This window comes from Canis lupus, chromosome 15, assembly GCF_011100685.1.
Source record: "Canis lupus familiaris isolate Mischka breed German Shepherd chromosome 15, alternate assembly UU_Cfam_GSD_1.0, whole genome shotgun sequence".
In the NCBI taxonomy this organism is placed as follows: Eukaryota; Metazoa; Chordata; class Mammalia; order Carnivora; family Canidae; genus Canis; species Canis lupus.
Genome location: NC_049236.1, coordinates 8,132,709 through 8,146,365, shown reverse-complemented (window position 1 = coordinate 8,146,365; position 13,657 = coordinate 8,132,709). Strand labels below are relative to the sequence as shown.

Here is a 13,657-nt window from a genome sequence, read left to right as displayed (position 1 = left end):
GAACGTCCCTCCCACACCCGCTCTTCTGACGTGGTTGGCTTGGAGAAAGACATGGAGTCTCTCCGGGACTCATCTTCAGTGACTGTACCCCCAAACCAGGATCCTCCTAATTCTATTTCCTTCTAGCAAAGGGGGAAGCTGACCCAGGTGGCTGAGTTCAACTGAGGATGCCCCAGAGCACGGTCTTGCACAAGTCCACACGACATGACTGCGTTCAGAATCTTCTAGAAGGCTAGCCTAGAATGACTCTGACGCTGCAACTCCCTTCCAGCAGCCGCTGGGCAGAGACACTGACCGATTCGCCCATCACGGCCATCTAAGTAGCTGAGCCTCCCAGGGCTCATGGGTAGAGACGTCTGTCCATCTGGTTGTCGCGAGGATGTGAAGCCTGTGGAGGCAGGAGCTGCGTTTAGTTCCCTGCTTTGTTCTCAGCCCCTGTAACCCTGTCTGGTGGGGCTGCAGACCCTCTGGGGTTGGGAATTGGGACCCAAACTGGGAGGCAATTCGGAGTCCGGAGCGAGGCAGCCGTACGTGTCCTAGGGGAAGCAGCGAACGCGGATCTGCGGAGAGAGGACGATGCAGCAGGCCCGCAGGAAGCAGCAGGGAGGGTCCCAGCCTTTGACTTTCCCTTCCTGACTTTGATCCCTTGGACGTTTACACTTCCTGCCCTTGAGCGCGTGTAGTTTAAAAATACGTTCCCTTTCTGTGTTACGGTGCAGGGAGTATTTTTATGTGTGTTGTTAAAATATAGAACGCTTTTGAGCTTACGTTAGTCTGGCTGTTAATTTTCTTATAATAAAGTCTTTGTATGAAGTTGTTTGAACGCATTTTTTTTTGCATTTTTATAATAAATTACCCCCCCCTTTTTTGCTGAAGTTCGTCTGAGTGGGTTTCTCAATTTGAAACTAAATGCTGCCTGAGTCAGATATGACCACATGCTTTCTCCTTCCCACTTGGGAAAAACCACTAGTGGTATAAAGGCTGAAAATTACGAGACAGTACGCCACACTATTAACATGACCATCGTATGACCCAGTCTCCCAGTTCCGAGGAATAGAAGCCCATTTTTTAAATAAACCCAAAGTCAGCCTCCCTAGTGACTATACTTATAACACATCCTCAGGACATGGGGAAAGACCTCTGGTCGGAGGAGGGGCTGACCTCAGAGAGTGGTGCTCACTCTCCGTCCTTCCCCTTACCTCCCAGCCCAATTCCTTGAAACCTCAGCACTAGAGGAGCCCAGGATCTCCTTTGCCTCCCGATGGACGAGGCCAATTCTTCTCTTCCTAAGGCTGCACACCTGCCCCAGTGTGCTGGTCCCTAGAGGACATCCCAGGAACGCACTTGCAGAGCACGGGGTCTGAACCCTTTGCAACGGACCGGAGTCATCTATAGGACAGCCCCCCACCCCCCAGATGTTCACGTTACAAATATTTCACACTCATACCCAGGTGTGTGCAAACATCATGTCACCCCTGACATCTTCAGGAAACAGAAAAGAAAATGTACTGCCCTCTACTGGGCTAGGCCCGGGAGGAGGGCTCAGGACCCTTCTCTCTTCCTAAAAGAGCAGAACAAAGGAAACATCCACTTCTAGGAAAGAAGGCAATGGACGGAGACGGCGGGTCAAAGCGTGTGCCCAGTACCTCCTGGCGGTGGGCTCGTGCTGGGTGCTGTGCTGGGTGCTATGCCTGTTCACCACCCCCACGCCAGCCCTTTCATGCAGACGCCGTCCCTCTTTGATGGGCCGTTAGGGGTGCTCGGTGAGCGTAAGGGACTTGCTTCAGGTTAGCATGTGACGGAGGCCACTCCGTAAAGGCACTGAGCTTGGGGGGTTACCATCGAGGCCATGGGACCTGGCAGCTGAGTGGACCCGTTCCTGGAATCCAGGGACCTTGGGATGCGGGAAGGAGACCACGGGGCAAGGCCGAGGGTCCCTGGGCTCCACGGAGTGGGCCGCCTGGCCACAGCGGGGGTGGCTGGTATCAAGGAGTGCTCCCCCGGGAAGGACGGGAGGCTGCCTCAGGCCTCACCGGGCACCTCCCGCCCCAATGGGCATGTTGGGACGCTGGCCAAGAGGTGGGGGGACACGGCAGGCTCTCCCCTCGCCCAGGAGCTGGCCTCCGGCCGCCGCTTTGCTGGCTCAGATGCCCCCCCGGGGGGCCTTGTTCGCCCACCCCCTGTGCGGTCTTGGACCAACAGCTGAAAGCCGGAAGCGCTTCTCTGGGAAAGTGGCTCCAGCCTGTGGCTTCGTGGAGGGCACCGGGGGGCGGGTGGCTGCAGCCAGGATGCTGCGGGTGCAGTGGCAGGTGTGCAGGGGCGACGAGCTAGGGCCCGTCATGAAGAGGCTGAAGGGGTGGTGCTGGGGTGGCATGTGGCATCTCCGGCAGGGAGAAGACCCCGCACTAGGCACACAGCTGTAACGGGATGCCAGGGGCAGGGACCTGAGGGTACATCTGTGGGCATGACAGGAGACAACCAGACGGCAGTGGGGCTGACGGTGGCTGACGGCGGGTTCCAGGGCTGGACCGCGCCTCTCTCAGAACTCCACGGGGTGACCGCGTCTGCTCCGAGAGCAGCACAGGTGGGAGGGCTCGGGGCAGGGGGCTTAGCGAATGGCAGGCGTCCGGGGCGAGAGAGGAGGATGGGAGGACCCATGATCCAGGCCGGCCCACGCGGGAGAGAGGATCACGGCAAGATGTGCTCTACTCTGAGCCCCGCGTGCCCCCTGGGGCGGGTGACCCACGATCCCGAGGGTGTCGACGTGTGGCCGTGACGTCTTGGGGCTGCGCCGGCGGCTGGCAGGTGCTAAGGCAGCGATCCTTGGAACGGGTGTTACCCGTGAGCGCGTGCGGGGTGCTCCCAGCAGGTGCCACAGGTGTTTAATTACGGGGCTCTTTAAAAGGTTGCTGAGGTCGATGCTCTGTGCATGGGGGACGTGAGCCAGAAACTTTTTAATTCTAACTGGTAATATGACCCCATTTGTCTACACAGGCTGAGGAGGCCTGAGTGAACCCGGGTCAGAGCACCAATTAACAAAATCCATCCCCTCTAGAGCGTCTGTAGAGTGTTTAGCACCTACTGGGCATCGTACCCACGCACATAGTGAGCACGCGTGAAATATCTTTTCACCCTAACCTTCTGCAACGTAATGATGATCACCCCATTTTACGGATGAGGGAAGAGCCCCGAGAGGTAATAACGTGCCAAGTGCACAAACGAAGGAAGCGGCGGAGCTAGGATCTGGGTAACGGCGCCTGGTTCGACGGGGAAGCGAAGGTCACCGAGGGGAGAGCCCGTCTCAGCCCCGCTCCGTGCAGGGCTCCCGACCGAGGGCTCCAACCCGCATGACGGCTGGGGCAGGGACCGGCCCACCGGCCGTTCATGATGAAGGGAAGGAGGTGTTGAGAGGCTAGGCAACTCGCCCCATGTGAGCCTGGGCCTCAGTTTACCTGACCGCCTGGGCTCCTGGCTCCTGTGTCCAGAAGTGGCCGTCCGGCGGAGCATGGCCCCTCCAGCCCTTCACAGTTTGAGGCTGGCTGCTTCGGGGCTCCCAGCCCCGACAGCCTGGCCGCGGGGTCCTCCCGGGATACACGAGGGCAGGCACCTGGTGCTCCGCTGGCAGGAGTGCACCCCCGGGGAAGGGCCAGGAGAGGAGCCGTGACGCGGAGGGGCCGCAGGGCGTGGCCGGCCCCCTCCTCCCAGCCTGTGTGCTGTGCACCAGGGTGGGTGCCCTCCACGCCACCCCCCCGCACCCGCGCGGCCGCCCTGGGCCTACCTGTGTAGTCGATGACGAAGCCAGCGCTGCTCACGGAGGCGTCGCTGCGGAAGGCCAGGAAGAGGCTGTTGCTGCTGCTCTCGATGCGGCCGGGGAGCTGGGAGCCGTAGAAGCTTCCTATGAGCGGGCTGAGGGAGTCCCGCCCGTCGTAGATGTGCAGGAAGTCGTAGCCAGGCTCCAGGTTAAAGCTGCGGGGAACACCCCCCCCCCCCCCACTGAGGTCAGAAAGGCTCGTGCTGGGCCTGAGGCTCAACCGGAGGTGGGCTCGGACGCCCTGGGCACGCTGTGGGAGGAGGGTGTGGGCCCCAGGGGCCTCCCAGGCGGGCCAGGAGATGGTAAGTGAGGCCCAGGGGCGGAGGGCACCAGCCTACAGTCAGTGCCTGGGAAGTCACAGCTGGAAACCTAACACCCTCTTCCTGGAAAAAAAATAAAAAATCAATAAAAATCTTTTTTTTTTTTTTTTTAATTTTTATTTATTTATGATAGTCACACACACAGAGAGAGAGAGGCAGAGACATAGGCAGAGGGAGAAGCAGGCTCCATGCACCGGGAGCCCGACGTGGGATTCGATCCTGGGTCTCCAGGATCACGCCCTGGGCCAAAGGCAGGCGCTAAACCGCTGCGCCACCCAGGGATCCCTTTTTTTTTTTTTTTTTTTAATTTTTATTTATTTATGATAGTCACACACACAGAGAGAGAGAGGCAGAGACATAGGCAGAGGGAGAAGCAGGCTCCATGCACCGGGAGCCCGACGAAAATCAATAAAAATCTTAATTGAAACACATTTGTCATATAATATCGTGCAAACTTAAGGCGTGCGCCATGCCGATGGGCTATGCTTTATGTCGTGGCAGCTTGTCACTGGGCTGGAAGCTGGCCCTCTGTCACATCTCCCGTGGTCACCGCTTCTTTCCTGCGGCTGGAATAATCAAGACCGAGTCTCCCAGCGCCTTGGATGCTAGGACCTCATCCTGGGGTGTCGTCTGTATTCGCCACACTGTGCACGGAAGGGGAAGCGGGTTCTCGCCTGCGTATGGACTGGTCAGCAGGGCAGGGGCTCTCCTCCCCGCCCCAGACGGTCTTTATTCCGCACCTTCCTTTCCAGGAGGCAAAGAATCACCCAGGGAGCCGTTGCCGGGCGGGAAGGGGTCTGTTCTCAGGAAGAATCTGGCTTCGCGTCCTTGCCCCGGAGCCCGTGCTCCGCTCTTCCCAGGTTCTCGTACCACCCTACACCGGGCACCCACAGGTGAGCCTCCTCAGCTATCCCCACCGTCACGTGGGAAAAAGATCGAATCCGAGAAATCAGCAAAGTTGAATGTGAGAATTGTTGATGGTCACTGATGCCACTGCACTGGCCTGGGGGACCACGACGGGGACGCCAGGATGGGGGTGGCTGTGCAGCCCGCGGAGCTCCGGGCCCTGCTGGTGGGTGGGGGAGTCTGCCCAGCCACTTGGCAAGTGGCTCCACACGGCCCTCCGGGTCTGAGCATGTGCCGGCCCCGCGGGGCGGCAGCTCCACTCTCAGCCACATCTCCAGAGGAGCCGCACGTGCCGGTCAAGGGCACAGACGTGAAAAGAGCAGAACGTGAGCTGAGCACAGATCCGGGCGGCACTGAGCCACGGGCTGGGTCCCCGGTTGCTCCACCCGGCTGGACCATGCTTTCCGCTGACACGTGGCAGAGAGCGACCCGCGATGCCTGCAGGACCAGGTGGGTGGGGGTCGGGGTCGGGTGGTGGAGCCAGACGTGTCCTCCTGCCTCCCCGGCACCCTCACGCCAGGGTCCGTCTTCTCGCTCCTGTAACGCAGCTTCCAGCACGTCCCAACTGCCCTCAGTCTGTCCCTATTTTCCTTCCGTTGTGCATTTTCTCTGTGTGCTCCCCGCGTGCCTGGCATGGCACAAGGAGCCTGGGACACAGGGCTGCGTCAGACGCCAGGTCTTCTGCAGTGACGGTGAGGCGAAGACAACAAAGTACAGTCTGCGCAGGAGGTGGTGAAACTTTCGGGGAGGCCCAGCTGGAGCCACGCTTGGGAGATGTGGAGACCCCCCAGGAGCCGCACAGGGAGGGAGACGGAAGTTGCCAGGAAGGGAGACGCAGAGGCAGAGTCACCAGGGCAGGCTGTGCCGTGGGAGCTCCGGTGGCTGGGGTCAGCGTGGGGGGCGGCCTGCGTGGAGGCGTGGGGGGCGGGCAGCGTGGCCTGGAAGCCAACCTTCTGACCTCGCAGGAGGAGGCGCCTTACGGATCTTAAACTAGGAGATCTGCTCACGTGTGGTCTGTTTTCAAGTCGAGGTGCAGCTCACACCCCGTGATGCCCGTGGCTCGTGAGTGTATCGCCCTGTCGGCCTCGACGCACACAGCAATACCGAGGACATCCTCCGCCCGGCGGTCCCCGTCCCAGGCCGTCCTCCCCCAGAAGGCCCCTCTGAACAGGTCTCTATCATCACAGATTGATTCTGTGGGTCTTAAGCTGTCGTATACGTGGAATCACATGTGGTGGAATGACGTCTGTGCGTCCGTTTCCGCCTAGCCTGGCGCGTTTGCGATCGGGCCTCGTTCTGAGCCAGCCGTTCATTCCTTCCCACGGCCGAGCAGCCCGTTACCATGTGTTCCAGGGGCAAGTGCGGTGGTTTTTCTGGCATTTTTGCACAAGATCCCTCCCGTGGCTGTAGCTCAAGCAGTGGCCGGCCCGGGAGGAAGGGGGTGGGGGCGCCAGGCTAAGTCTGTGGTGGTGACTCAGACAGGGAGTCCAAGGGCTGCGAGCAGCGCAGCAGGTGGGGCTGGAGGAGAGGGGAGGGTGCAGGCGCTGAAGGCTGCGCCCGCCTGGCTCACTGATGGCAGGGGCAGGGCAGGGGCAGGGCAGGGGTGCCAGGGCAGCACCCCGGCCCCCAGGGGGCTCGGTGAGAACCAGGCCCCGCAGGAGGACAAGAGCCTGCAGCTCCCAACATTGTCCACTGTATGAGCGGAGGGGGCCCTGGAAGCAGAGCAGCCCCTCCAGGAAGGACGTGTGGCTGAAGAGAAAGGGCTTTGCTGGCGCCTGGCCCGGGAGGGAAGGGGGGCGTGGAAGGGAGGCTGTGAGTGACAGCAGCAGCTGGAGAACCCGAGGAGCGACTTCACGGAAGCCCAGGACAGAACACGGGGTAGGGACAGACCGAGTGACAGAGCGGAGCCCAGGTGGCCCGGAGGCTTCCCTACAAGCAGGCCCAGGGGTGAGCCGAGGTCTCATCCGAGGACTCGCCCGGAACTGGGAGGCAGAATCCAGGCAGCAGGTCTGAGAGGGAACAGGAGGGGAGAGCAGAGCCCAAGGGGACACGGGACACTGCTCTGAAGAGTCTGCCCATCTGGGGATCAAGGAGGCGGTGCAGGGGTGGATGGGGGCGGCTGAGGAGCACTCGCTGGGGGCGAGGGAAGGGGCTGCGGGAGAGCACGGTGGGGGGGACAGGATCCGCAAGGCCTGCCCCCTGAATCTCAATGTCTTCAGAGGCAAGAAAAGGAAAGAAAAGGAAGGAAGTATAATGGCCATGTCATCATTGATAAGGATCAGATAAGAGGGCACGTGGAGCTGCTGAACCTGCACGGGGCGCCCTGGAGGATCCCAGCAGGTGCCGCCCACAGACCTGCTCCGTCCTCCTCAGACTGTGCGCACCTGCTGCCTCCCTCCCCCCGCAGAGGGGCACAGGGGTACCTACGTGTTAAAGACCAGGGCGATGACGTAGTCGGGGGACACGGTCACTCTCCAGTCACACTCCTTGCCTGGCGGGTAGGGTTCTGGGTAATTCGGTGACAGGATGACTCCGGATGGTCCCGTCAGGTCTCCCCCGCAGGGCGCTGGGGACGGAAGATGACAAGGGTCAGGCACGGGCGCTGGCGGGGCACTGGCTCCAGAGAGGAGCGGTGGTGGGGGGACGCCCTGGGGTGGGGGGGTAGGCGTGAGGGTGGTGTCTGGGGCAGAGGGGGGCTGTCTGGGGCCGAGGGGCTGGTGCGCCCACCGAGGCCTCATCCCACCCCCATGAAGCAGGCAGGGAGGGCGCGGGCTGGAGGGACAGGGGGCCCCGCGCCCTTGGGGCACGTCCCTGCTCGGGCTGGGATCCCTGATGGTGACGCCGGGGCCCACGAAGCAAGGAAAGCCGCCTGGGGGAGGCCGGAGGACCCGTGCCCGGACAGCGGCCAAGGGCCAAGGCCTGACCCGACGGCACCACTGGCAGCAGAGCCGAGCGTGAGGCCCCACCTTGGGGTGGGTCGGGCCCTGAGGTCCCTAATGCGGTAGAGCGTGAGGGCCGAGGGCTCGGCACTAGCGGGCCTCTGGCCTCCGTGGGAAGCGTTCCCCAAGCACCACGTGGAGGCGCCAGGGACGCCGCAGGGGCCCTGCCTCTGTGTCCCAGGCCAGCACGGCCGAGCTCTGGCCCACCCTTCCTGCTTTTCAGCCCTGGAGGCCGGAGCTCAGGCTTCCTCCCCTCAAGTTACCAGGCAGGCAGGGAGTCCGGGGTTTCTGGACCGGCCCCCCAAGGTGCTCACAGACTGGGTCCCAGGCCCCCGCCCTGGCCCCCTTCCCCTCCCGATAGTTCCCTGGCACGGCCGTCCAGGTGTCTGCTTCCCACTCAGGACCCTGGCGTGGGCTTCACCGCCCTCCACCACCTGTGAGGTCAAGGCCTGGCCGGGCTCCCAGCTGCCTTGCCAGCTGCGGGGCTCCCTCTGCTCATGGCTGGTTGAGGATTCAGGGGCACCCAGAGGAAGGGAGGCCCCCCCTTCCTAGGCCCCGGCACCAGCGCGCAGGAAACCAGACCGCCTGGAGACCAGGCACTGTCCCAGCATCAGCCGGTCCCCTCAGCAGGTGCTCAGTGGGGTCGGGGGCGGGGGGGGCAGGCCCGCAGGAACAGGAAGTTTGGTCTCGATCCTAATCCAGGGTGCCTGCCCCACACCCTCGGTCGTGTCCTGTCCTCTCCCTTCTGTGGGTCAGACCCAGAGGTGGGGCTGGTGCACACGGCATTCGCCGCGAGCCACGCGGTCCCAGTGCTTTGCAGCACAGCTGCCTTCCATGCTCGGAGCAGCCCGAAGCCCAGGTACCGCCAGCGTCGCTCCTCCCTGGGGGCCGTATGCCCTTTGTCTAAGGCCACACCTGAGAACGCAGCTCAGGTGTTGAGCGCAGCGCCCGTCACGGGGACGGCGCCCCACAAATGCTTGTTCTCTCCCCGGGCTCCCTCCCGGTAACAAGGGGGCACCCAGGCCGCCGCGGCAGGCTGCCAAGGGAGCTGGAAAGCAGGGGTCTGTCCCTGGGATTTCCAGACTCTTCGAGAGGGAGACAAAGATGTTCATTTTGTTGCCCAAAGAACATTCCCCAAGCTGAGTCTAGAAGGCGGGTAATGAAGCTGAATTAACCTCTTTGCCCCGCTCGGCGCACCCTGATGGCTCTCAACAGCTCACACAGCGCGGCCCCCCTCCACCTGCGACGCTCTGGCCTCAGGACCTGCTTTTCTGTAAGAGAAGCCTGAGGATTCACAGCCCCGTGGAGCACTAAAGCTGGACAGGGCCTCACAGGCCACCTGGGTCCCTCCTGGGCCTCACGGGGTCCTACCGCCCAGACGGGATTTGGGCCCAGGAGACAGGGGGAGTCCAGAAGCTTGAGGGAGGAAAACAAAGAAAAGAAGGAGGAAGAGGGAGGAGGGAGAAGGAAGGAGGGAGAAATGGGGGGGGGGAGCCGAGAAATTAGTATTTCTGAGACCTGGGTGAGATGTGTCCTCACCCCACGATGCCGCCAGAAGCATATTTACTGTTACTTTACAGAGAGGAAACTGAGGCCCAGAGTGACACAGCAGTTCCTCCAAGGCCACGGAACCAGCTGATGGTAGAGCTGGGCTCTGGGCCCCGACGGCCTGCCTCAGTCACCCCATGTCCTCCCTATATGCTCCGTGGAGCTGGGATGGGAGCTGACTCTGGAAGCTGGGCCTGCACCCCCGTGTGCACCCCCGTGTGCACCTCCCGTGTGCTGCAGGTCCTCCAGCCCCAGTACTGGCCTGGCGACTCCCGGCCGCCCCTGAGACACGATGGCGTCTCTCCTTCAGGGCCGGGCCTCAGAGCTGGGCTGGCAAAGGCCAGGCCCTGGATGCCAGGGCAGAGTCTCCCCTGAGCCTGCGTGGGAAAGCGCGTGGGACCCCAGGGTGGAGACCGTGGGGCTACATCTTGGGAGCCCCCACCCCCGCCCGGGCACAGGAGCCAGCGTGGAGGCTTTGCTTTATGCTGATGCGGGTGGGAATCTCGGCTCTGCCTTGCCCTAGCGCTGTGATTTGGGCAAAAGATCCAAATACATCAAAGACTTGGTTTCCTGAAATGTAAAATGAGGGAACGGGGCTCATGTCAGAGCTGTAGGGCGGGTTAAGTGAGGTTGTGCAAGGGAACATCTCTCGTCTGCAGCGAGCTCAGGGTTGGGACGTGTGGGGTCGACTGCTTCTAACACCCGCCGCTGACACAGGAGATGAACGCATTTAGTCCTGGGGCCCCGGGTGGCTCAGCGATTGAGCATCTGCCTTCAGCTCAGGGCGTGACCCCGGGGTCCGAGATCGAGTCCCACATCGGGCTCTCCGCATGGAGCCTGCTTCTCCCTCTGCCTGTGTCTCTGCCTCTCTCTCTGTCTCTCTCATGAATAAATAAATAAAATCTTAAAAAAAATATACACTCAGCACTTCGCCTGAGAAAAAGGCAGTGAGCACCTGGAACGTTTCTATTTTTCTCTCTTTCTGGCCATCCTCTCCCCAACCCTGTAAGTCCCCTGCCCCTCTCAGGGTCAAGCAGCTGGGAGCACAATGATTCACACCCTCACCCCTACAAGCTACTTGACCCTGGGCAAGTCACAGAGCTTCCATTTCTTCATGGGTCAGTTGGGGAGATTTTAAGAGTAAGGACAGACCTAGAGATCTAACACCTAGGAAACCAGTAACTTCCTTGAGAACACAAAGGGCAAGGACCTGAGCCTATGGATGCCCCTCTAGTGCTTTAGGTAACAGAAGGGGCATTTCGGACTTTCCTACCCTCGCTGACCCTCCCTCCTCCTTTCGACCTATGCAGCCTGAGCCAGGGAGGAAAGAGGCAGACATGCCCGGCTCAGAAATTCTGAGGACCATTTTGGAGAGTGAAGAATTTGTTGTCGGGGAGACTAAGTGTGAGTGTGTGGATGTGAGGGTGTGTGCATGTGCACGTATGCCCGCAAAGCAGAATAACCGTTGGGTCTCCTGCCACTTCCAGCTGCTGCAATTCTCGTGGCCAGCCCGCAGGTGCAGCGGCCACGACCGCCGCAGGGTGTGGAACACGCGAGTGCCGAGACGACAGGGCAGGGTCCGTACCGATGCACGTCGGGGGGCTGGGCTGCCAGAAGAACCTGTTCTCGATCTTCACACAGCTGATCTCCGCGCTCCCTTGGAGGGCGTAGCCAGGGTCGCACTGGAACACCGTGGAGTCTCCGGCTTCCCAGCTGTCACCGCTCCGGCTCCCGTTCTGGGGGACCCCGGGGTCGTTGCAGGATGTTGCTGTAGACACTGGGATGAGAGAACAGAAGAATAAGTGGGTCACCTGGAAGTGTGCCAGACCACAGGGCTCCTGGCTCTTCCCCCTCCCTGCAGCCACCGTCTCTGTCGCCGCCCGCCCATGTCGCCGGCAGAAGCAGCAGTCCCACTGTGTCCTCATCCCCATTCCTGTCACTGCCTCGGCCACCAGTGGGCCACCATCTACCCTACCAGAACCTTCACCGTCACCAGCATCCACCTGCCACGAGACGCCACGAGTTGGCTGTGATTGCACAGCTGTGATCGTAAAAGGACGTGAACTCAGTTCACTTTCACAATCACGCCTCGTGGGATGGACAAGCGCAGAGGGAATGATCTGCCGGTGGGCTGGGAGCCGGTGAAGACCCCGCCTCTTGTGCTGCAAATGTGGAACAGCTCATCACGCTAAGACTCGAGGAAAGGCTGATGTTTGTGGCAAGCGACAGATCAAAGTGAACGTGTTAAACATTCAGGAAACGCGCGAATGTGGGAGACGGGCGCAGTCTGACACCTGACTCGGGGTAAGACGGACCAGGTGCTTGGAAAGTGAATGTGGTACGAGCGGCGGGCGGAAGGCGCTAGTGACTAGAAGAAAGGCGAGGGAGTGGACGCGCAGGTGCATCGTGAGCCAAGGAGAGGACGGAGGGGAGAGTCCGGGGGAAGGACTCAAGTCTCTGTTGGGACTGTGGCCCCAGTGACACGAGGCCCCCGAGGCCAAGGGATCTGTGATGTTCATCGGCTAGGAGAGTCCGTTCCATCCTCCTCCCCACAATTTTGCGAAAAAAAGCAGGCGCGAGACCAAGTGAACGTACCGCGGGCGGAACGTGACATTCACATTAGTTCTTTTTTTTTTTATTTTTTTATTTATGATTGTCACAGAGAGAGAGAGAGAGGCAGAGACATAGACAGAGGGAGAAGCAGGCTCCATGCACCGGGAGCCCGACGTGGGATTTGATCCCGGGTCTCCAGGATCGCGCCCTGGGCCAAAGGCAGGTGCCAAACCGCTGCGCCACCCAGGGATCCCATTCACGTTAGTTCTTGAGTGAAAACAGGAAGCCTCAGATCTCTGTGAGATGTCAGCCTCCTCAGCCTCTAGATCAGGGTGGACCCTCGCTCCTTTCTGCTCTGGGACGGCCGCCGTGGAAAAGCTCGAGAAGCCCCAGCCCCCGGGCAACCGTACACACGAATGCCACCAACCGTAGGAGCTGGGGCCGTGCGAACACGTCTGGAGTCAGTACATGGGGCCTCGGAGCCGATGACGATATATGGCCGAGCAGGTCCCATCCACTCTCTTCCTGCTCTTGTATGTGAAGTCTTATTAGGGCACGGGCATGCTCATCTGCTTACGCTCCGGCCCCATTTGTAGAATCTTCCACCACAGTTCGCTCACGTCCCCCTGTGTCCCCCGGGGCCTTGGCACCTGCTGGCCCTCCCGCCGGGGACGACGGCGCCCCGGTTCTTCCTAAGCCGGCCCCACAGCCCCTCCCCGGGCAGGCTTCCTGGATCACCTTCTTCTGGGCTCACTCCTTGACCTCTTTCCACCGCGTTCCACCTGTCATGGGACCCGGTTTTGGTCTGTAATGCGCCTGCTCGTCCGTTGGCCTGTTTATCGTGTATCACTGGTGCGTCTCTGCGGGAGCAACGACTCGGCTGCTGTGCTTCTGACCGTATCCCCGGGGCCGAGGACGTTCCCCGGCATGCAGCCACGCTCCATAAATATTTGTCGAATGAGTAAATACATGCAGGAGTCATCACCATCTGACACCTCCTGAATTTATTTAGAAAGTCAAGGAAGAATCAATCTTCTTCCTTCCCAATTAAAAACAGGCTCGGCGTTCATCCCCGGCTCCGCGGTGCACCGCACGCATGTAGATGAGTCTCTGGGAGGAAAGCGGCCCACGGCTCTGACCGTCCCCAGGAGGCCGCGGGGGGCGATGACGAAGAGCCCAGGCCTGGGAGTCAGACGCGGGGTGTTGAGCCAGCTCCGCCGCTTACTAACTAGAGGACCGTGCACGCGAAGCCGCCCTGGCCTCCGAGCCCACGTCGGCAGCACGGGTTGGCCCCCGGCTCTCAGGCTTCTGGTCAATTATAGCAGGTGCTGAGCGAGGCGCTGGCTCCACGGGGGGGGGGGGGGGGGCAGCGACCCTGCGTCCCTCTCCTCCCGTGTCCCCCCCCGCCCCCCGTCCCCACCTTCACTAATGCGCCTGAATCTGTGCTGCTGGGCAAAGCCCCGGGGACGCGCTGGGTCCACGTGGTTCCGACAGGGTGTCGGCTGTTGCGCAGTCGTGTTTGCCTGGAGAGCCGGGCCCGCGCTAAGTGGCCCTGGCATTTCTGCACAATCCCGTCAGAC

At 61.1% G+C, this 13,657-nt stretch overlaps 1 protein-coding gene across 1 annotated transcript in view; it reads right to left on the bottom strand.

The window, feature by feature from the left end:
- CSMD2 (CUB and Sushi multiple domains 2) overlaps nt 1-13,657 on the bottom strand; it is a gene marked incomplete at its 5' end in the record, with an annotated part of 437,990 nt that overhangs the window by 122,370 nt on the left and 301,963 nt on the right. The window contains 3 exons of the mRNA XM_038557633.1: nt 3,779-3,966; nt 7,465-7,603; nt 11,110-11,301. Coding sequence (XP_038413561.1) covers nt 3,779-3,966; nt 7,465-7,603; nt 11,110-11,301 — 519 coding nt within the window. The remainder of the gene's footprint in view (nt 1-3,778; nt 3,967-7,464; nt 7,604-11,109; nt 11,302-13,657) is intronic.